This window comes from Dendropsophus ebraccatus, chromosome 1 (assembly GCF_027789765.1).
Source record: "Dendropsophus ebraccatus isolate aDenEbr1 chromosome 1, aDenEbr1.pat, whole genome shotgun sequence".
In the NCBI taxonomy this organism is placed as follows: Eukaryota; Metazoa; Chordata; class Amphibia; order Anura; family Hylidae; genus Dendropsophus; species Dendropsophus ebraccatus.
The window spans coordinates 171,539,893-171,564,733 of record NC_091454.1 but is presented as its reverse complement, the minus strand read 5'-3'; the positions used below and the strand labels follow the sequence as shown (position 1 = coordinate 171,564,733).

The following is a 24,841-nucleotide window of genomic DNA, read 5'->3' as shown; positions in this document are numbered from 1 at the left end:
AAGTTAAATTACTAGCAGTTTCCATTTGCTTCTTCTAAATATGTTTGCATTAGATATAGGACCAAAGAGGTCACGTTTCTCCTTGAGGAGAGCACCATAAAGATGTATGAAGATTTACAGGCCATTCATGCTCCACTGGGAAAAAAATTATATGCAACCATATTCTTTTCAAGGTAGCTTCCGCTAAAGTCAGTGTTTCACTCCAACTAGGATTCTGAAAGCATGCCTGGGGATGTATGCCAAGCCTGGGAGCTCCTCAGATGAAATCCACTAAAGCCCTGTTCACATACTGTGATTTTGTTGTAGGACTGCAGTTGCAGATGCACAGTATATTGCTAAAACATGAAGTTCTAAAAACAATATAAAAAAAAAAGAAGGTTAGGCTGGTCACACTACGTTTTTGCAATCTGTATTTTTCCATCTGTTTTTGCAAAAAACGGATGGGAAAGCGGATGCATTTGTGTGCATCCATTTTGACTCGTTTTTCCATTGACTTCCATTAATTTTTTTTACGTACACAAATGCGGTCACATACGTTTTTTGTGTAAATTAAAAAAAGGAAGCGTTTTAAACCTTTTTTGAATAATGGATGTCAATGGAAAAATGGATCAAAACGGATGCACACAAATGCATCCGTTTTTTTGCAAAAATGAGGGGAGAAAAACAGATTGCAAAAACGTAGTAAAAAGGTTTTAAAATGCACAGTTTTTAAATGGTTACTTTTAACATACACAAAAATGTTGTCAGCCACTTTTTTTTTATTTATATATATATATATATATATATAATGGAAGTCTATAGAAAAACAGATGCAAATAAATGCATCCTTTTTTTTTTTTTTTTTTTTTTTTTTTGTGGCTGAACCATGTGCATGCCACATTGATTACCAGTGGCTGCAGAAGTTGGATGCAGCCCTAAGACGGCCTGGAAAACATGTCATGTACATGTTTTCTAGGGCTCCCTAGGGTTGCATCCAACTTCTGCAGCCACTGGTAATCAAATGCTGTACACACGGAGTACAATGTCGAAATCCCCCATTCATTTTTTAGGTCACATGACAAAATATCAATAAGAACAGATCACTGCAGATAACAGGTAACGTATCAATATTTTATTAAGCTTTTTAAAACGGTAGATAACCTTTAATTTATTTATTTAAAGTGCTCCTTACAGTGACTTTATAAAAAATGGTTGGATAACCAATTCTCCATGTATGTGAATACACACTGCGCTACAGCATCATCCTATCTTCTGAGACTTACTACATGGCAGCTCTGCATGACCTGATATCATATTATTGTGGCAGTTTGTAAAGCTGACCATACCCATTAGATAGCTCATGGCAAAATATTTACTTTCCACAAGACCCCCATACACATGAACACTCTGCTGTGTCCATGTGTTTCAAAATGGGGAGAGGGAGGTAAGTCGAGGCTAGACACCGCTGTCAGTGATTTACCTCCTCTGAAAATGAGAGGATTTGGGCATCCTGAAGTTCTCCATGCCGGGCTGTTCTCTACCTGATCTCTGCCATTGAGAAGCCCCCCACACACACACACACTAGCTGGTCAGTGGATCCTGCCAAAAAGTGGATTTAGTGATCTACTGTGTATGAACAGCATAATAGAACATCCTGTTTAATCCTCTTTATAACAAACTGCAACAAAGAATCATTGGCTAGTGTAAAAACAATCATATCTTCTCAAATGAGAGTGTTTGTATAAGGGAACATTCATACATATTTGTACAGGCTTAGAAAAACCTGGCTGCTTTCCTCCAGAAACAGCACCACTATTGTCTTCAGTTTGGGTGTGGTTGCGCATCTCAGTTGCATTGAAGTGAATGGAACTGAATTGTAATACTACACACCACCTGGGATAGGGGTGGCGCTGTTTTTGCAAAAAATTAGCGGTGCTTTTTCTAATCCTGGATATCTCCTTTAATCTGCTGCTATTTTCACAGTGCAGATTTGAGCTATTTATTTATATTGGTTAAACCTACACCATCCAGTACGTGTAAACATACACTTCCTGCTGGCAAAACTTAGGCCTGATGCACCCAGGGGTATATAGTGTGCACAGAGCCTATGGGGCAATGCACTAATGACTCCCTAGTTAGGAGCTGGATGGCCATTATGTGCTGCCATCTGGTAGGAGCCATGGGTATGGAGTTATTCGCCCCGAGTAAGAAAGGTATGTGTGCATGAGACCTTGCACTGATATATACACCATCCGGGGAGACTATGGGCAATATAGGGGTAAATGCTGGCAGCTATTACAGGAACTAATGTTACTTGGATGATGGACATTACAGAAGTACAAACTTAGTAACATTAGAGATCACACTAGTAAGTAAAAGGACATTAGAATAGCCAACACAAATTCTCTTTACAGCTCACCCTAAAAGGCGCAACAGAGCTAAAATATTGAAATACAAAGGACTTTCGGTTTCCAATGCTGTTGCACCAGTCTCTGGAGTAGCAGCATTGCAGTTTATAGACAGTGCACTTCAAAGCTTAAAATACTGAACTGGTTACAAAACACAGCGATAAATTCACAACACGTATAACAGCTCGTACAAATATCTTACAGCGGACAATAAGTTACCCCGTAAATCAGTCGCTAGGGTTAGATTAGGCATTTGGATTTATTGGTGTGTGTAATAGACCAGTGATAAGTCCCAATGTGGCGGTCTGATCGTGTGTTAAGTTATATGGAATCTCTTTCACTTCAGTCAGGAGAAGTTTCACTGGCGGAGCTTCCCACAGCACAGGGACAACAATTACAGAGGGGAAGGAAATAAAGAAAACAACGACTGGATGATCACTTGGTGCGCAATGCTGCTGTCAGTAGTTTCGCTGCTTAGTTGTCACATCCAAGAAGCTCCATCCGCAGTGTGATCCGCTCGTGCCAGGACTGGGGAAGAATACGGACATACCGGGCTGAGAATGGAGGGCTGAAGATGTTCTTTTTGTGGGAGTAGTTGTCAGTGTTCCCAAGAAACACCTGTCAAAAGTCAGATATTAAAACCTTGAACTTGTGGTACAAGATAACATGACTGTACAATCAAAATCTCATCATATATTTCACTTGTTACATTCAACTACTAATAACATAGACTAAGAACCACACCAGTATTTGCCTGGATCGAGTGTCTTCCTATATGCCAGGGAAGATATGCTTTCTAACCACTTGCTTTTTTCTAATCTGTTTCTATTTTCTGTTTGTACTGTTTTTTGGTACAGTATTATGGGGACATCATTACTGAATGGAGGAATGTGGGCACTATTACTGAATGGAGGCATAGGGGGCACTATTACTGAATGGAGGCATAGGGGGCACTATTACTGAATGGAGGCATAGGGGGCACTATTATTGAATGGAGGCATGGGGGGCACTATTACTGAATGGAGGCACTATTAATGAATGGAGGCATGGGGGGCACTATTACTGAATAGAGACATGGGGGCACTATTACTGAATGGAGGCATGGGGTGGACCTATTACTGAATGGAGGCATGGGCGGCACTATTACTGAATGGAGTCATGGGGGCACAATTACTTAAAGGAGGCATGGGGGGCACTATTACTGAATGAAGGCATGAGGTCCACTATTACTGAATGTAGGCATGGGGGGCACTATTACTGAATGGAGGCATGGGGGGCACTATTACTGAAAGGAGGCATGGGGGCACTATTACTGAATGGAGGCATGGGGGGCACTATTACTGAATGGAGGCACTATTAATAAATGAAGGAATGGGGGGCACTATTTAATGAAAGCATGGAGGCACTATTACTGATTGGAGGCATGGGGGGCACTATTACTGAATGGAGGCATGGGGGGCACTATTACTGAATGGAGGCATGGGATGACATTTTTACTATAATCAGGGGCCCAGAAAGTTGCGACTTTCTCCAAAATACAAATTTATCTCTACTACATCTGCCTACTACAAATGTATAAAAAATCTTAGTCAATGTATGGGATTGCAGAAAGAAAGTACCTTATCTGTTTTAGTCCTGCTGTCCTGGTATACCATCCACGTTAACCCATTATCACTGTATGCGATTTTGAATGCTTCCACATACTGGATATTCCCAAAGTCTTTTGCGCCCTGAGTGATTATTCCTGTGACCTTCTTGGGAACACCTAGGTCAATCTATGGAGGTGTATTAAGATTAAGATAAAGAAATCAAGTGACATGAATATTACGTTGAATTATATTATATTATATATATATATATATATACATATACACACACACACACACACACACACACACACACACACAATCATTACGTATTATAATTTCAAATAATGTTTAGTAAATATACAGAAAGGAAAGAACTATTAGAATGACAAGCAGCCTCAGGTGAATATGCTTGTGATTTGAGTCATTTGTTTTGCTACAGCTAGAATGTAAAAACCATGGAGTGATCCAATTTTTCATCAAGTATCATGAAATGAGTTCCGTAAGGCCAGGAAGAAAACAAGGCCAGGGACCATATCACAACAATCCATATGGCAGAGATAACATCTGTTTTCAAGCTGAAACAGCACTTGGAACATCAGAGTACTCACTTATTTACACAGGATTGCCGTCTGCCACGGAAAGAGCTAAAACACAGGGAAAAGCCATAGAGGGGAATGTATATCAAAGGCTCGCTATATCATCACTTTTATTTCTGACCGACTTCAGTTGTGTTTTCCCCGATATGCACGCCATTATTTATTGTCATGCTGCTGGAGGTGCTTAACTTGTAAGCATGACTTCTTGTATGCAATCACCCCATCTCTTGATGTTCTTCAACTAAACTAACAAACTTTCCTAATCTTTCACTCGATGGTAACATTCATGTATGGGTAAACACATGAAGCTTTACCATGTTGCACATAGTGACAACAGTTTACAGCTGCATTGATGTAACTACTGTCTGCAGCGCACAGTGTCAGTGTAAGCCACCTGGGTGCTGACAGCTGTTCCTTTAAATGTATGGAATGTGCAATAAATGGGTTATATAAATAAGAAAATATGTATCCTGTTTATATACAATGTCTTCAGTCACAAACTGTTACCATGGATAACGCTGTGGGATTATTATTGATTTCCCCCATTGAATTCAATGTGGAACTTGAATCTGCAATAAATGTGTATTGTTCAGAAAAGAAGAAAAGTCCTCAACTCTGAAAGATTTTTTTTTTAAATAATATTTTTACATTTACTTATATGCCACTCTCTGAAAGTCTGCTGACACATGTGGTTATGCCCTTTAATTAATCGTGACTAAGGTAGAGAGCCAAAAATACGTTGTTTTCTAATATATATATGCAACATACATATCCAGTACATGTCCATTCATACATAAAATAAAAGGGTTCCACATGCAGCTTTATAGCATGTGAAAAAAATGCACGCCGTACGGTTGCACAATAGTGCTAATACAACTGCCATAATAGTATTCCGTTCACATGCAGTAACTGCATTATAGGACTCCACCCTAAGGTCTCATGCACATATCTGGTAAATTTATCCCAATTTCTCATCTGCTGGTACCATAGGCTGGTATTGGGCACAGGCACCCTTGTAGGTATTTTTCCTAAACGGTATCTTTTTTCCGGAAAATAGGTCAAGAAATTACAGATCTTGTCCTATCTGTAGAAGCATCCGGAATTCCAGACAGCTCCTTATGTAGAAACTGGCCCTTTAACTGCATGTGCCCCTAATCAGGAGCACCACATACAGTTAACTGTGGTGCTGTGTTTGACAAGACAAGGAGCCACTGGCCAATATGCCTCCTGCCACAAGAGGCCGCTCTCTCCCCCTCCCTAATCAGTGCTGCAGCACACACGTGTGACATCACTTGTGTGCTCGCAGGCCAGGAAGGGAGAGGAGAAGACGGAGGAGAGCACCACTGCAGCTGTGCAGCAGGTGAGTATGGCTATTTTTACAATAAGAAAATACTGATAATTTCCTGAAGCCTCCTGAAAGACTTCCTGATCAGTGTATAAAGCCTAAGAAGGCATCCAAACCCTGAGAAGCCTTTGTGATCATCTACCACAAATACATAGTGAATATGAGGTACATACCTGGAGCCATTCAGACTGATTATTCTCGTTGGCAGTCCAGGCATTAGTTTTTCCAATCCTGTCCAGGCGGGCATAATGTGGGTGCCAGGTAAATGCGTCAATCCCCCACGTCTTGAAGACACTGGATGCTGTTATTTGCTTATCAGGAACCAGATGGGACTTCAGTCCGAGCGGCTCTGAGCAACCTACCGTGTTGAAATACACTGTAACACAACGGTTTATAAAAGGATGGGAAGAAGGGAGTGCTCAGAATTACAAGCTCAGTGTAAGCATGAAGCGTGACTTCTGAAGCAACAGCAATACTGTAAGTAACTGTAAGGCTGAATTCACACAATGCAGGCATGCTCAGTCCTAGGCCAGGGCTTTTCCACTAGAGCATGATTTTGAAAAACGCAGCATGACAGCGATGTGTGAATAAACCCTAACAAGTAAAATGAAAATATACAGTACAGTTAAGAGTTATATATAGAGGGAAAATGATAGCTAAAAGCTTTAAAATTACCAAAATTATTCATAATACTTAAACATAACTGAGGTCTGAGAAGGACAATGGACGTTTTGTGTGTGTGTGTGTTTGTGTGTGTGTGGCCACTGTGGAATCACATATAAGAGCAAGAAGCCATCACTCAGCTGTCAGATTCCGCAGTTTGGAGCGTGTTGCAGGTCATAGACATCAGCTGACTGATTGGATTACAGCCAAATCCCCTGTCTAGTATTAATATGCATGGGCATGTTATTTATTTATTTTCCTTTTTGCTATTTTTATAGAAGCAGACTTCTGGTCAGTGCAGAGTATTGCCACTGGTTGGTAGCCCACTCCCATTCTCCATCAGTACATCGCTTCCTGAGAAGTGAGCTTTATAATCAGTGTTAATTATAACATGGGCATACAATAAATGTTATTACTAAGCGAACACTGAAACCACGCCTTAGCTTTCATCTAATACATGACTAAATCTCCACCCTCTCTGAATCACCAAACCATCCGATAGAAATAGCAATGTGATTTCTCAATACGCTTCCCCGTAACAACATAACACCGAGATGACTCATTGTGCTCCAGCCTCAATGAATGTGTCCATGGCTGGAGATCACTGCTGTGTAATTTCTATTAGCACCATTAGATGGAGACACTGATAGGACAATAAGATAACAGAGGCAGAACAACACATCAGATTGCTGATACATGGTTAGTTATTCTATATAAGGGAGACCATCAAAGAAAAAGAACCTTACTGGGGACTCTTCATATATAGATGTATTATTACGGCACTTAAAAGGGGTTGTCTTATAAAGGGAATTTCTTTTTCTATGGAAGCCGAATGGGCCATCAATTAAACATTATCAGTTCAATTATCAGTTCTGCACCCACAATCTGTCCCCCCCAAACCACTTGTATCTTCGGATAGCTGCTTTTAATCCAAGATCTGTTCTGGGGTCCATTCGGCAGGCAATGCAGTCGTCATACTCAAAAGCAACTTTTAAACTTGCAGCCCTGTGTCAAACTGGCGTGGTCTAGAGTACCAGTGCCCTCTCTGTCCACCCCCCCCCCTTTCACCATTAGGAATGCATAACGAATAATGGTGAAGAGGGCAGGGAGGAGGGGCAGTGTAAGCCTAGGGCAAAGGTACTCTGGGTCATGCCAGATTGACACAGGGCTGCGAGTTTAAGAGTTGTTTTTTAGGACAATAACTGCATCACCTGCTGAACGGACCGCAGGACAGATCTTGGATTAAAAGCAGCTATCCGATGGTACAAGCGGTTTGGGGGGCAGATTGTGGGTACAGAGTCATTTTAACCCCCCAAAGCTGTTGATGATGGGGAAAGCCACATGCTTAGCCACAGCTCCATTCACAGTCTTCAGAATATAGCACAGTTTTTAAGTCCCATAAACAGTAAACGAAGCATCGGTTATGTCTGCGCACTGCTGCACCATTGATTTGGGGGACATCTGACCTCAGTTATCATGATCATTGGGAATATTTTTTAATCTTGAAATAAACCCTTAAAAGAACAGCAGACACTTGGCATCACAGAACATGAGAGAGAGTAATGCTGCGTTTACATGGAGCGATAATTCGCCCGATCGTACGATTAACGATATCGAAAGAACAATGGTTTTTTTTAGAATGATCAGCGTTTAGACGGAACGATATATCATACGGAAAAATCGTTTTGCGATCGCTTAAGTCTATCTCGCACATAAGTAAAATCGGTAAACGACTGTTTACACGGAATGATCTGCGAATTTTTTGCAAACAACAATTTAAGAATATGTTGTAAGATCAAAATGAACGATTTCTTGCTCTTAGTTTTATTGTTCGCTGCGTTTACACGTACGATTATCGTTCGAATTTGATCGTTATCGTGCAAATTCTAAAGATAATCGTTCCGTGTAAACGCAGCATAAAGCTACCTAATTAATGGACAAGACTGTAAAAAATGCTTCAAATTTATCCATCATCCTGAGCCCCTTAGATTTATCTGGCCCATCATTAACTGTCCAATCATGACACAGTTTTACTAAATCTGCCCCATTATGTTTTAAAAATGTTAACAAGAGCAGGTTTCATTCCTATTAGTACAGGTTAGATAAGGAAAGATGTGAAAAAAGTATAGCAAAACCAAAGAAAAAGAATTACCACTCATTTCACAGCCAAAGAGTTCAAAACGCAGTGTGCAGGCTCTGTGGCAGGTCACAGGGTAGATGCGGATGTACTGTGCTGTGACTGGAGGGCTCAATATATTGGCCTTTCTGCCTTCGTTGTCAAGGTTTCCATGGAAAATCTATAGCAGTAACACAAAATATTGTTTATATTGACATCAATTTATTTACTTGAAGTCACAATTTATGGTAATAATCACTTCTCACTCCAGGGTACTCTGGTAAAAAGGAAATGATTTACAGAATTGTAAATTATTTCTATTTAAAAATATCAATCATTCCAGTACTTATTAGCTGCTGTATGTCTTGCAGGAAGTAGAATTTTCTTCTCTGCTCTGCTGCCGCCTCTGTACATGACAGGAACTGTCAAGAGCAGTAGCAAATCCCCATAGAAAACCTTTACTGCTATGGACAGTGCCTATTATGGACAGAGGTGACAGCAGAGAGCACAGTGTCAGATTGGAAAAAAAAGTACTGCTTCCTGTTGCATTATCAGTAAATGACTCATGCATTTATTACTCAACTCACAGCATAGATGACAATGAAACAGGTTATACTGCAAAGTAGGTGAATCCCCATTACTAGAATACCGCCAATATGCAGCAAACAACCCCACCCTATGTATTATTACCTGAACTGTATCTAAGAAAGAGAGGGATTCCAGAAAAAGCATTGCTCATAATGCACCACTTTAACCCCTTGTTGACTGCTTGTAGACCTTTGAGCAATTAGCAATAACATTCCAAAATATTTGTGCAGAGTATTGCGGCAGCTTGGGGAATGAGCTGCTGCAAGATCAAGACAGCTGTCCGTGAATTGCCTCCCTGATTAGTATATACACAGTACTCAAGAATTGCTGTGTATACATCTCAGTGAGAGTCCATATTGCCTTTTGCTTCCTGACCTGATGATCATATGCCCTCCAGTGCTGGGTATCTGCAGCGGCTGCTGGGTCTCAGTATAACCAGCTCTGCACAGTGTGTCAGAGGGGTGTCAGGGTATGTCAGCCCTAGTTACAGGAGACATCAAAAATAATTTAAAAAAATTTATATTTTCCCAAAATAAAAATGTGCCTGTAAAAAAAAAAAAAAAAAACCTCCAGCAAAGACTACCGCTATAGCCTATGTTCACACAACGTCAAAAATATCGAAAAGGCGGCTGATTTACATATTTTAAAAAAACATCAGTTTTTACCGAGATTTGACTGACTGCAATAGCAATGCATGGAAGTCAATGGGAAGACGGACGTCCAATGCACACAATGTATTGAATAACAGACGTTTTTACCATGGACGGCAAAATAATGAACATGATCATTATTTTCAGATGTCTTCTGCAAACAGCTGACGTTTTTTATTAGTAGTTCACACGCAGTTTTTCTTTTCTCACTGTTCTTTCTCCGTTTTTACTATTAAATTCAATGGACTTTTCAATTAAGCCGCATCCAAAGGGCAATTAGTAATCCCAAACGAGAATAATGTACAAACACCAGTCATTGCACTCGGGGGAGGCCAGGCTGCTAAATGACGTCCGTTATTTTAGACTTAAAGTGACACTGTCACCTCCTTTTTGCATTCTGACATCTCTACACAGGTGTAAAGGGTAAATTTAGCGTTTTTCATACCTTATTTCATATCATACGTCATGGTGTTTGTCTAGACCTTTCGGCCAGCCTGTTCCAATGGCCGGCGAGGGGGCGGGGCCAACTGTGGCGTTGTGGGCGGGGCCAAGTGGTGCTAATGCCCACTTAATACAATCTGCAGTTGATAAATGACGACTTTTTACTTGAACAAGCACCATGACGTAAGATATAAAATAAGGTATGAAAACCGCTAAATTTACCCTTAACACCTGTGTAGAGATGTCAGAATGCAAAAAGGAGGTGACAGGGTCACTTTAAAATAATGGCAGTCATTTTAAACGGAGCTGTAAAAACGTTGTGTGAACATAGCCATACTGTGAATTAAGTGTCATACACTAGTTATGTGAGTAATAGTGACAGCAGAACATTCCCACCTTGTCTTTGCTCTGTCCTTCAACTTTGTAAAAGGTGAACACATGTCCATCCACACTGTATGCCACCTTAAACTCCTTCAGATACTCCGCCTTGCCCATCCGACTGGCACCTTGAGTCATAATCCCAGATACTCTCATCTGTCTTAACAGGTTAACCTGTAGAAAGATGGTAACACAAGTAGAAGTAGTAAGAGGAAAGATGAGGAAGATTAGAGAATTCAATATGGAACATCTGTCCCTGGATTGTCTATCTCTGTCTTATGCTAGCCATGCACTTTGTCCATTTGGCCAAAAACTATCTATTTAACTCCTGACATACAGCATGTACATATATTTCAATAGACCATTTGGTCTATTGAAATAGGTAGATATAAAGTGCATGTACAAAGTCTGTGTATGCAACTTAAAAGATACACATTTATAAAAAAAAATAAGTCCTCAATGATAGGAAATGACATGTAGAAGTGCTCTGTAGTAGGTAAATAATCAATATAATGCTCTGTTCACACGAAATCCCACCAGCCTCCCTGTCATAGTGACAGTCTATGGAAGGTTCGCGTGCAGCGTCTCTCCGTGCTGAAGAATGGACGTGTCCATTCTTCAGCGCAGAGAGCCTTTAACCGTAGAACTGAAGAAAAGACCAAGAGAAAGAAGTCTAGCACAAGATTTAATTTCCCAAATACTGAAACACAAATAGTAGCGTGGAGGGTCCGTCTCTGTGAAGGTGACCGGTACAGTATTTTCCAGCCAGCATGTAAGGTCTGTAATCATACAGTTTATGCTTTTGAAGAAACATCTTGCCAACTTTAGTTCCACGTGTGGGTATAATACAAGCACTTACACAGAGACACACGTTAGAGACATTTCATCGAAAAAGTCAACTATGCATCTTGTTCTATGTAAGTTGTGAATGAGGCTTGTTAAAGTGACTGTACCACCAGGCCCAGGCTGAAGCACTGGAGGCGGCCGACCCACCCTAAGTGGGAAGAAACCCCAGCCCCTCCATGACGTGACTCCATTAGAATCAATGGGACCCTACCATAGAGGGGCTAGGGTTTCCTCCCACTAAGGGTGGGCCGGCCCGTCTCCAGTGCTTCAGCCTGGGCCTGGTGGTATAGTCACTTTAAGCAAAACCCTTAGGGCCCTATTACACGGAAAGATAATCTGCCGAATCAAGCCGATAGGACAGATCATCACTCCGTGTAATAAAGACATCCATCAGCCGATGACAACAATCTTTGGCTGATCATGTCTTTTGGTCCTGACCCAAAATCATTGGCCGCCGACTGTGCATCGCTACATGTTATAGTGATGTGCAGCCAATGGCTGATGAATGAGTAAAAAACAAACAAAACAAAAAAACACCAAATAACTTATACGTTCCTCTCCACACTCCCTGATGTCCTGCTTGCTTCGGCTAGCAGCGTCTGAGGCCGCTCAGCCAATCACTGCCTGCGGCACTGTCCGGGTGATTGGCTGCCGGGAGCGGGCCAAAGCTAGCAGGACATCAGGGAGTGTGGAGAATTATGTATAGTTTATTATTCTACAAGGGCTGCACAGACATCGATAACAATGTCCATGTAGCCCTTGCTGCACGATTATTGGGCCATGTAATACGGCCCTTACAGTGAAAGCATTAATCACAAAGAAGGTGTGACATGACAGGAGGCTACAACAGGGCAGGGCCTCGTATATAAACACTAGGCAATAAGCAATATAGCCCGCGTCAAGGAGGAGTTATTGTCCATGGGCTTATGATCTGAGATGTAAAGTACAAAATACACCATTCAGCCCTGCTAGTCTTGGACAGGCCAAGTTATTTAACTGCACAAAACAAGGATGGAAAAACTTTTTGTCACCAGATACTTATCCCCTAGTGAGTGGACAGGGATAACTTTTATTCCTGGGATAACCCTTTAGGGTGCGTTCACACCTACAGGATCTGCAGCAGATTTGATGCTGTGTTCAGTTATTTAAATGAAATCTGCTGCAGAAAATCAGCTGCAGATCCTGTAGGTGTGAACGCACCATTAAAGGGTATGTATGCCAAGTGTTCTCCACGTCACTATTTTTCCAACACTATGCAGTGTTAAAGACCACTATAGGTAATTACTAGAGATGAGCGTAACTCAAGCACGCTCCAGTCACATTGTTGGGCATTTCAATTATCAGTGGCTGAAGAAGATGGATGCAGCCCTAGGGAGCCTGGGAAAACATGGATACAGCCCATGGCTATACCTATGTTTTCCTGCACTCCCTAGAGCTCCATCCAACTTCTTCAGCCACCAGTGTTCTACCCATTTTTAACAAATAATCAAATCTGGTAATCAAACAAGATTACCAGACAGACAATACCTGAATCCAGGGGTGCTTGTCATAGCTACTCGCAGTCCACGCATTAACTAATCCCTTATTGTTCAACCGGGCAAGATTAGGGCCCCAGCGCTGTAGGCCAAGGAAACCATGGTAAAGAGAAGAAGCTGTAATCTGGGCATCGGATATGGCTCCACCCTCCATTCCTAATGCATTTGCACAACCTAGACAATTTAACATAAAATATTATATTAGACATTAACACAAAAATAAATTTTACAGTGTATTTCTAAAAATACACCCGAAATATTCTAATTATAGAGTATAATTTTAATAATATAGAATAATATTCTGATTATTAGATACAATTTCTCACTATTTTCACAATTGTACAATTTGTTTTCTGTCTCTTCATAGACAACCCCTTTAAAATGCCCTATGACAATCAGCTGATTTAGCTGAAATAATGGCCAGCCAGACATGTTGCAGAGGAAATGTAAGATTAAGCCATTAATTTGAATGGCCATCCTTGTAATACAAGGACAGCTTAAACCCAGAACAGGAACCACTTGTATAGAGCAGCTTTCCATTCTAGCCTACATAATAGGCCCTCATAAGGTCCGTATACGCCAATAGGGTATACAGACTGGAGCCTTTCGGAGGCTAACCTTATAAAGGGGTTATCCGGTGCTCAAACATTTTTTATATGTTGCTGCCATATAAGAAAAGATAACATACATGTTCTGCTTACCTCTTGGCGCAGCCAAAGACAGCAAATTAATGTACTTTTTAAAGGGTTACTGTCACTTTAAAAATAGATCCAACATGTCGAACTAATTTTGTTTGGTGGGGACCTGAACAACTGCCCAATCGCTATACAGATCTGGAAGAGGCATGTGGCTTCAACCTGGTGTCCTGATGCGGTTGTTGGTGCCCCCCACTGTCTGTAGCAGCCGTTACTTCCGAGACAAGCTTTCCCCCGGAGTGACAGACTGCTCAGTCAATCACTGACTGAGATGGGACAGCGCCGCGGCCAGCGATTGGCTGAGCAGGTAGTCACTCCCAAGACGAGCTTGTCTCTGAAGTGACGGTGGCAACAGACAGCGGGAGACACAGGTGACTGCATCAGGACATCGGGGGAGTGCAGAGGTGTAAGCATAACATGTTTGTTATGTTTTCCTATAAAGCAGCAGCAGATAACCCGCTTAACATACAGAAGTAATTTATACTAGGAAGCTGCATAGCTAAATACAGCTGGAAAATGCCTGTAATATCAAAAATATATATCAGGACTGTATATAGTAGCTATGAACATTTTCAACAATTTCCCCTGCATGTGCAGTATGTAGTTATAGTATGGTCTGAAAACTGTGGCTTTTCGATTCATTCAGTAGCCTACCGCAGTCTACATCTTTTGTTGCAAACTTGATGTACTTCAGTTACTGTCACTTTAAAAATAGATCCAACATGTCGACCTAATTTTGATTGGTGGGGACCTGCACAACTGCCCAAACGCTATACAGATCTTTAAGAGGCATGGGGCTGCAACACGACATGTAGAGCAGTGGGAAGGACTCCCCCACACACTTTTCCCATTTCTTTATAGTGATTGGTGAGGGTCTGAACAGGTAGAAATCTAATAGTAATATAACAGATTAAGGAACATTACAATTACAAGGTTTAGTTAGTGGGTAATAAATAAAGGATGTAATAATAATGACTTACGTATTTGGCAAGCTTTTCCAATGTATGGAGAGCCACATTTACAAGTATAATCATTGACAATATTATGGCAGATGCCTCCATTTTTACAAGGATATGAGGAACAATGATTCTCACCTTGAAAAAAAAATCAACACAATAAATTAGAAATGATCCAAAATGACATAATATGAGCTTAGTTACTGAAATGACAATACACATATAATGCAAACAACAACAACAACAACAACAGGTACTAAGAAGAAGTAGTAAAGGTGTGATGATTTGCTCATTTGCAAAACACTACTTATACAATTCAGACAGGCATCTATTGCCTCTTAATCTCCTCCCTGTTGCTGCGGATTGATTTGGCAAATGGAATTTAAAGTGGACCTGTCATCAGGGCCGCTGCCGGATAAGCAATTAATTCCATTCTGCTGGTATTACGCATTTGCAGCCATGGAGACTGGAATTCACCATTGATCCAGCAGCGGCCCTGATGATAGGTACACTTTACCAAGGACCTGTGGCCTCACCTCACCTGGGTGTTTTAGTAAATCTTTGGGGAGCGGGCTGGGGTATAGCTTGATTATTTTACACCACCCCTAGCCTTGGAGGAAACTAACGCCTGGAGCCTGGCCTACAACTGCAGATAGGGGAGTGGAGAAGTTTGCCGCTAAAGAAAATTGCAGTGGATTCCGTCGCTAGTACCTGCGTGCGGCCACGCCTCTCCGCCCCTGCCAAAGACACCATTCTATGGCCGGGCCGATTCAGCTATCCGTCAAAAGAATTGACACACCAGTTCTTTCGGCCAAACGGGGAATCCGGCTGGCCATAAAATGGTGTCTATGGCACAGGCGGATAGGTGCGCTGCTGTGATCGGGTACGAGCCACTGAATCCAAAGGAATGTATCCATGTGGATTCCGTAGTGTGAACCTACCCTGAGAAAACTTCAGAGATTACTGCAATTGTTATTCATCATTAAATTTAAAGTGAATCTAGCACCAAGCTTGCACATATGGGGGGAGATTTATCAAACATGGTGTACAGTGAAACTGGCTCAGTTGCCCCTAGCAACCAATCAGGTTCCATCTTTCATTTTCCTAAGAGTCTGTGAGTTGCTAGGGGCAACTAAGCCAGTTTCACTTTATACCATGTTTGATAAATCTCCCCATGGACTTTTTGGTATATGCAGATCGGTGACACACCACAGAATCCATCAATGTCCAGCGCTTGAAAATCCAAGGTCTGGTTCAAGACATATGACTGAATTTTTAAATATGCAAAAGATCTTTTCTGATGAACTGGAGAAAAAGGAAAGCACTCAATTAGCGGAAGAGGGACCCCAAACCCAATTGGTGCCACTGACCCAAAGTGGTTGTGCAGGTAAGGCACAACACTTGAAACCGCGCGAAGGAGACCTGGTGTCTCGGCGACCGGAGCTCCCCCTGTTCTCTGTGGCGGGAGGAAGACACTTGGACAACAAAACAAACAGATACAGGAATCGTGGGAGCGCAGGTCGGATGAAGTAGAACCAAGGAACGTAACTTAGCATATACAGATTTATTTGAGACACAAAGCGTTTTGTTGCTGTGACAACTACTTCTTCAGAATTATCTACAGAATTACGCTGCTTTGTTCTACATTTGCATGTTTGGAATTTCGGCCATATCTTTTGAACCAGCCAAATCTTTTGGATTTTCAAAAGCCGGACACTGCTGGATTAAATACAACAGTACTGATCTGCAAATAATATGAAGTCCAAATGTACAAGGCCGATTCTACATTTGCTTTAAATTACTGTAATAGGCTTAAAGGAGAAGTCCGTGCTCAAATTTTTTTTTTCTGGCTGAATATATTAACATGCACCTACCTCTCCGGCTCCAGCACTGGGGTCCGCTGTCCTCCTCTCCGGTTCCTCAGTCTGAGCAGGGACCCGGGTCGCGACGTATCAAGCCCGCTTAGCCATAGCCAGTCAGCAACAGTGAGAACCAGAGTGGAGGATAGCAGACCCCAGTGCTGGAGCCGGGGAGGTAGGTGCATGTTGTCCTGTTTAGCAACCTCCTCCCCAGCTCTTTTGAAAAAAAAAAAAGTCAGAGCCCAGACTTCTCCTTTAAGTGTCAGACTAAAGTTAGGTAAATTTCCGTGAAGCCAGATTAGTCTATCATGTTCAGGAATGGTACAATATTTTATATAGTTGCAAAATATTAAATGCTTTAAAAATGCTCAAAGTCAAGTCTCCCTTTAAGCAAAGCAAATCGGGAATGCTTTATGTGAAAACGAAAAATCCCTTAGCCTCGCATTTCGCCTCAGGTAACACAATCAAGCTCAGTTAAATGCTAAATACAAATCGCCACTTCAGGAACGTATTTGAAAGTCTTTGGAAAAATAAAAAGTTTATTTTTCAGGCGCGTGCTCTCTAATCTCCAGCGGATTGCCGGAGTCATACGTTTAGTTCAATCAGATTGTCCTCTTGTGGCCCTCGGCACATACTGTAATCATTTCACATCATTACCGGCCCCAGGAAAAGCTTTGGATAGTTTATGTTAGGAGGGATTTTTCTCCGCGCATTCCTTTACTGAAACCCTCTGGACTTTCTCACAAGGGAGAAAACTTAAACTAAGAAAACAGTGTGTGGTCAACGTTGCTACTTTTCATGTGCAATTTTGACAATTACCACTGATTTTCAGATTAACTTTGCAATTATACAGATATGAACCTGTCGACACCAACAGAACGGTCGTCCGCCTCTTATTCTGCGTAAAGGGTAAGAATTTTATGAACAGATCTGCAATTTTACAAGAATTAACATTGCTTAATAATAGAGAGTTCCTGCAGAGCAACTGTAATTGCATCTCATTTACCTCCCATTTACTCTACACACTAAACCATTCCAGAAAGTGATGAGAGCAATTCTATTATTAAAAGAATGATTAATTATTCGCCAATTATTGAGGCTTTTATTTTTTCATTCTTCTAAACGAATTGTAATTGTTTCTAAGCACACTGAATCAGTTTCTGCACATAGCAAAACACTTCCAAGCAATGTTAATGAGCGTTTATCAGAACTTCAGCAGCATACAAATGTGGTGTACATTGAGTTGTTTCTTTCCATAATTAATATAGCTTCTGAGTAAATGTTTTATAAGATTAACCCCGGTCCATGTGTCCTGTTCAGTACTAATCTGTATTAGCCAGGGCCAAGATACCAGGTTCTCCACCCTTTCCTATGGACTGAAACTATTTAACTATTTCTAGCACGTTATACAGGACTTAAGGCCCTATTCCACGAAACCATCATCGGCCGTAATCGTCCCGTGGAATAGAAGGCAACGATCAGCCGACATTGTTTAAGTCTGCTGCCGATGCCCCATGGAACAGGAGCGGCAGCAGACCGCCACTATCCTCTATGGGCTGCCCAAACGATCTAGTGATCACCCAGGCAGCCCCTCTGCAGCTCCCTGAGGCCCCTCCTGCACTCGCTCGCTGCCACCGCTCGTAATGGCGGTGGCAGCGAGTGGGGAACAGTCGGCCCCTGGAATAGGGCCTTAAAGGACAACTCCCGCGGGACCCCAAAAAAAAAAAAAAACACAGACACACACAGACACCATACTCACCATCTCTCCGGTGACGATCGCCACTCGATTCGCCCGCCGTCCGCCTCTCCGTCGCCGCCTTCCGCCATCCAGCGATGTCTCCAACTTCCGGGTCCAGGGGATGGAAAAGGCTGCCAGTGCGCTTGCGCACCGGCAGCCTTTTCATTGGCTGGAGCGCATCACATGGCTTCCAGCAAGCTCAGCCAATCAGGGCTGAGCAAGCTGGAAGCCATGTGATGCGCTCCAGCCAATGAAAAGGCTGCTGGTGCGCATGTGCACCAGCAGCCTTTTCATCCCCATTCACTTTGCATGAAGACGCCGAGGAGGAAGAAGACCCGGACCGCCCCTCGGCTCTGACGTCGTCGTCACCAGATGCCGCCCCGGAGAAGAGGACCGTGACGATCGTAATAGGTAATGTATACATTCCTTAACTTCCGGGGTGGGGGGTCGGGGGTCCGAAAGTGGGGGAAGGGGGCCAGGCCGGGTATTTAACCACATTACAAAGTTATATAACTTTGTAATGTGTGTTAAATGAGCAAAAAAAAATTTTTGTGGGAGTTGTCCTTTAAGCGTTGAGGTTTGCATAGCAAAAGCATTCCTGTGATCCTGCACCTGTATAAACCCTGTACACTCTGTCCTGGTTCCCATCTTCCGTTCAAGTCCCCACAGCCCTGCTGTCCTGTTCCTGCTATCTGGTCGGTTACTGGATCTCGAATCACCATCTGTTTCTGCCCTGAAGTGTGAACATTACCCAGTTTTCATACCAACACTGAGTGAGTTTCACCGTGGGACCTGCAGCATACGTCCCCAGCATCTGCCGTGTTTTTAAAATCCAGGTCCAGTCTCCTGAAGGCAGCCTTTTAGTCTTTGCTGGTTGGGGGGGGGGGGAAGAAAAGACAGGAGACTAAACACATGAAGTTGTGGCCAGTACAGAGAGTCACGACTCAATGTGTCTGTTAATCACATGACTGCCTTCTCTGTGAAGTCACCTTCAGGAGGCTGGACCTGCATACAAGTAAGTATAGCTTTGGTTTAAAGCATGATAACAAAAAGAAAGTAATTTTAAAAGGAGAAGTGGATTAAGCATATAGGAAAAGTATAAGTCCTTCCTTTAATATTTCCTGTTCATTTTGAATACACTTCTCATCTAAACTGATTGAAAACCTGCCAAATAAAGCTGTGCGAGAAATCTCCTGAAGAAGTCTATCCTTATAGGACAGCCTACATAAAGACAGGACCGCTTTAGGAATACATCAGATACATGTTTCAGATATTAGATACAAATCTATTTTGTAATCTAATACCTAAAAATACAGGTGAGCATTACCGAGTCTGCTCGCGTGTTTCACTGCCCCAGCAAAGGATTTGAAGCCACAAAAAAAGCACAGAGGGCTCATAAATCCAGACTGGCGATATTTCCGGAAAGCTTTATGTCATGAGTCATACAGTCAGAGGATTGCTACAGATTCTATTTCCCAGCCTGTTTATATCTTGAATCCAAAAATACTTTCATAGCACATGTAACACAAAAATCTGCTCTAAGGGAAACATTGTGTTCTTTTCTGCTTTATTATACCCATACAAGAATTACAAAACTTACACTGATCAGCTGTTGCGCCACTTTAGATGTTGTTTTCATCTAAAAACCTACTTCATCTAAAATCATTAACTGATATTTACAAGAATTAACCACTTCTCTACTACTCCCTAAAATGGTAAACACACGTGCCCAAGGAAGACAATAATAGTATTACAGTGGTACCTTGGTTTAAGAGTAACTTGGATTGAGAGCGTTTTGCAAGAAGAGCTTGCAGTTTTTCAAAATTGTAGCTTGGTTTAAGAGCATTGCTTTGATTTAAAGGTAACGGATCAGCCCAATTGGGTTGATATGGTTCTCTGAACCGCTGTTTACAGCTCCTGCAGCAGCCATAGCATGTACCGGCTGCAGCAGAAGCTGTATAACCAAAAAAAAACCCCAGTGTAATCCCCCAGGCGCGTGACAGGCAGCGGCGGGGAAGTAGTCATCTGGGCAGCTCCCCGCCCGTGTCTAGTCACCCCTCTCTGCCTGTCAGCGTGTTTGGAGGGGATGAATGACAGGCAGAGAGGTCCGTTACTGTACTCTCTGCTTGTCAATTATCCCTTGGAGCGCGCTGACAAGCAGAGCACGGCGACTAAACACAGGCGGGGAGCCGCCCAGATGACTACCTCCCCACCTCTGCCTGTCACGCGCCCGGGGGATTAAAGTGCTTTTTTTCGGGTATACAGCTCCTGCCGTGGCCGGTACGTGCCGCGGCTGCTGCAGGAGCTGTATACAGCGGTTCAGGGAACCATATCAGCCCGATTGGGCTGATTGGTTCCCTTTAAGAGCTCTCTGTACTGGGTGGGAGGGGGAGTGGGGGAGGGGCATGGTCTGCATAGGTGGTCTACAGCACTGTACTCCCTGCAGTCTCTGTCAGCCCTTGTGTTTCCCATCCTCTCCATTACTGTACAGTAACTTATAATATCACATATTCTGCTGTTTCTGAATGTTTGCTTCATTTGTTTTACATGTTATTCAGAATAAAAAAAATCATTATTTTTGTGTGTGGAACCAAAATTTCTTATGGTAAAATTTGCTTTGGTTTGAGTGGATTTGGATTACAAGCACGGTCCCGGAACGAATTATGCTCATAATCCAAGGCACCACTGTATATGGTAGCGTCACGTCTAATTACTGATATTGATGCACTATAAATCTAAGTTTTCATACTTACTGTTTTCACAGTTCTCTCCAAAGTAGCCAGGAAGACATTTACAGGTATATTGGGCAAAAGTATCTCCTCTGCGTGTGTGGGACAGCTCCTGGCACTCCCCATTGTTGTGACAGGGATTTGGTTGACAAGGGCCTAGGAAAAAACAAAGTTATAAGGGTAAAAGAAGCCTTCTGCAGTCTAACTAACAAAGACTATGTTCACACAGGGAGAATTTGACGTTTTTAATGACGATTTGTAAAGCTACCCATATATGCAATTTGTCGTGACATCAATTCATCAGATTCTCTGACCATCCAGAAAAAAATCCCAACGCCCAATAAAATAACATGCAATTTTTTCCCTCATGTGTGCAATAACAGATGTTTTATAAGAAGTATTATAAGAAAATGTTCCAACCTGTTTTCTTTAAAGGAGAATTCCAGGCAGGACATTTTTTTCCAATTTGCTGGGTGGGACACTTTTTTCAATATGCCCAGGGAGGGGGTGGGTGAAAACATCCACTTACCTCCTTGGCTCCAGCACGGATGCCCTCAGTCCATCGCTCAGCCTCTTCCTGGTGGATCTGGGATGTGACATGGTGGGCAGTCGCAGTGTCCCGCCTCAGTCGCTGAATGGCTGAGCAGGCCCACCATGTCACATCCCAGATCCACCAGGAAGAGGCTGAGGACCTGAGCAATGGACTGAGGGCACCAGTGCTGGAGCCAAGGAGGTAAGTGGATGTTTTCACCCACCCCCTCCCTGGGCATATTGAAAAAATTGTCCCACCCAGAGTTCTCCTTTTAATTTAGTAATGCTGTCCTATTGCTGAGTTTCCATCAAATACCCCACGATCATATTATAGTCATGGAACAAAAAATAATCTTGTAAAGACCCAAATTTTAGTTAATTAACAGGGTTATCAAGGGTTAGGATAGGCTATGACTACCTGATGACTGCAGCACCTGCACTATACAGTGAGCACACCTAAAAGGAGATGGGTCCATATGTTGTGTAGTGGTCAGGCTTGGTTACTGTAGCGCAGCTTTTACTGCGGTGAATGGGACGCAAGTAGCAGTAACCAAGTTCAGCCACTAAATAAAAAATGGAGCTGTCTGGTTCCTGCTCCATCCACTGTGTAGTGTGAGTGCTGCAACTCTACCAAAGGTTTTACTCTCTACAAAAACGATAGATAAAAGAGTATAAGTAAAAACTGTTAGTTTATACAGTATGCCATATGGGGATCAGTTGATCTTGGGTTTGGTCTGAAGCACAAAACATTAAGATTTTTAGTATGTACACAGTATGATGCTTTCAGTGTTTATGTGAACACCCCCCACCCCAATGCCAAAATTCGGCATATGCCCCTGGGCAGAACAGATAAGCTGCAGGCATCAGGCCTTTACACACTGATAACATAGAAAAGATGACAACGTTTATGTGCACGAAAGGCCATTCTAACAATTTACTTCCACACAGAGTTTCTCATAGCACACATTAGAAAGTCTCACAAACTTTCATAGCCAATGAAATAAACAGCAGTAAAAGTGAGTTTTATCATAGCCCACCATCCGCGAGAAAACAATGTAATGTTATATCTGTTATAGATAGTATATATAAGTGTTGTGCTGAGCACCAGGCAGTGGTTGTGTTACCTTTCTCTGTCGCATTGCAGTCTGTACCAGCAAAGCCGTCCGGGCAGATGCAGAAGGGCTCTTTACTTGCACTGACAAAACAGGTTCCTCCATTTAAACATATGTTTGTTTCACATAGGTCGGCTACAAAAAATAAAAATAAGTGATAAGAAGATTTTTTATATAATATATATATATATATATATATATATATATATGGCCCCATTCACATTACATTTTAGGCTCCACTGCTGAAATAGTCAGAATACTGCCAAACTGAAATTCCAATGTACAGTATATGGTATTGTGATGGTGGCAGACACCTAAAACATAATGTGAATGATGGTTTCTTTTGAATTAAATTATGAGACATTTAAAAATAAAAACTAGCTTCGTTTTGTACAGCTATAACTACATCATTTCATATTCTCTTTTTGGTCAGTTTAAACTCCCCTATAATTCTAGTCCAAAATATCCTCCTTAGATAAAGTATACAAAGTCTTGCTTAAAGTTTACATCAATTTTTATTTTTTACATCTACTTTCACAACTCATCTGATGAATAGGGGAACAAACTGTAACTAGATCTTTACATCCTATAGATTTACATAGAAAACATTGAAAAAAAATACATGGTACAGTTGGTATAAACTGTACCACATACTGCTTACAAATCCAACTACCGTAAACTAGTCTGCACAACACCTGCAAAAACAATGTAAGGATAGTACCCAGACACCCATTGCATTGACATAAAACAGGAGAAAACCTCAATGGATTTTCATGCAGTGAAATCATAGATCATATGCTACAGAAGTAGACTAAAGGCCCTATTACACTAAATGATTATTGGCCGTTTTTGGACAATATCAGCCGATAATAGTCTGGAGTAATAGAAGAGAACAATCAGCCAACATGAACGATCATTGCTGTCGTTTGTCTTTCAACATGTTGAAAGACTAACGACCAGGATAGCAACGATCTGCTGCCATCGGCCCGTGGCACAGGAGCGGCGGCAGCAGACAGCTGCTATCTTCTATGGGCTGCCCGGACAGTCTAGCGATCACCCAGGCAGCTCCGCTTGGCCCTCCCCCCCGCACCTCTCTGCGACTTCCTTGGCTCTCACCAGCTCACTGCCGAGGCGTGCAATAGCGGTGGCAGCGAGCAGTGAACGAGGATAAGAATATGTGGCTCTGCAGATAGAGTCAATTAAAGACTTTTTGCCATCCGTGGACACACTGGGGGAGATTTATGAAAGGGTGTTAATATACACCCGGTGTAAAATACCCACAGCAACCAATCACAGCTCAGCTTTTAGCTCTGGTAAAGTATAAGAGGAGCTGGGATTGGTTGCTGTGGGCAGTTTACAACAGGTGTATATTTACACCCTTTCATAAATCTCCCCCAATTGGTCTGAGCATTTCTAGGCCAAGTGGATTAGGGTAAAGGCTCTTGTGGCATTGTTTCTTGCTTCTACTGTAGGAAAGAAGCCAACGTGTGCTTTCTGGATCAGTTTTGCCAGTAAACAGCTTGCTAAGGATTTATCAGTAAAGCTTATTGGATTACAAATGGGCCGCATGATAAGAGATGGTGGTAACATATTACACTATACAGAAAGACAGGTATACCCATTGAGTAGCTTTATTCCTATTGACAAACAGTTGAAAGGAAGATGTGAAAGCTCTACACAGTAGTAATACATATGCACCCTATGCTCAATGTTGCCCACATCTTATAGTGCAAAGGGCAAGTGTAACCATAGGTCAAAGCTAATCAGCAGTATAATGCAATAGACAGGGCAGAAAGGAGCTGCTCTCCACCTTCCTATTGTTCCTCCAAGTGTCACTGTCTTTATAACTTTTAGAATCCAAATGAACAGTAGATGAGATATAAAGCAAGTTTGCAATTTACGTTCATATTTTTTTTTTTTAGTTATCATGGAAAACACAGCACTTCCTGTGACATATTCTTTTAAAATGACACAGGAAGTCCTGTGTTTCCCAGGTCATCCGCACTCACAGAGAGAAGGCAAGGAAGTTATGTGATTGATGGAGACATTGAGCCATGACCCTCCGTACTGGGCAGGGCTTTATGTGT

At 42.1% G+C, this 24,841-nt stretch overlaps 1 protein-coding gene across 2 annotated transcripts in view; it reads right to left on the bottom strand.

The window, feature by feature from the left end:
- Window positions 1-1,089: 1,089 nt before the first annotated feature.
- MFGE8 (milk fat globule EGF and factor V/VIII domain containing) overlaps window positions 1,090-24,841 on the bottom strand; it is a 40,275-nt gene continuing 16,523 nt past the window's right edge. The window contains exons 2-10 of one of the 2 annotated variants that reach the window (XM_069984748.1): window positions 22,767-22,889; window positions 21,136-21,267; window positions 14,810-14,923; window positions 13,127-13,308; window positions 10,772-10,927; window positions 8,733-8,877; window positions 6,091-6,293; window positions 4,007-4,162; window positions 1,090-3,005 (exon numbers count right to left, since the gene is read on the bottom strand). In XM_069984748.1, the coding sequence (XP_069840849.1) occupies window positions 2,862-3,005; window positions 4,007-4,162; window positions 6,091-6,293; window positions 8,733-8,877; window positions 10,772-10,927; window positions 13,127-13,308; window positions 14,810-14,923; window positions 21,136-21,267; window positions 22,767-22,889 (1,355 nt within the window). In that variant the 3' untranslated portion in view covers window positions 1,090-2,861. The remainder of the gene's footprint in view (window positions 3,006-4,006; window positions 4,163-6,090; window positions 6,294-8,732; window positions 8,878-10,771; window positions 10,928-13,126; window positions 13,309-14,809; window positions 14,924-21,135; window positions 21,268-22,766; window positions 22,890-24,841) is intronic. The other variant, XM_069984756.1, reaches the window with a different exon arrangement.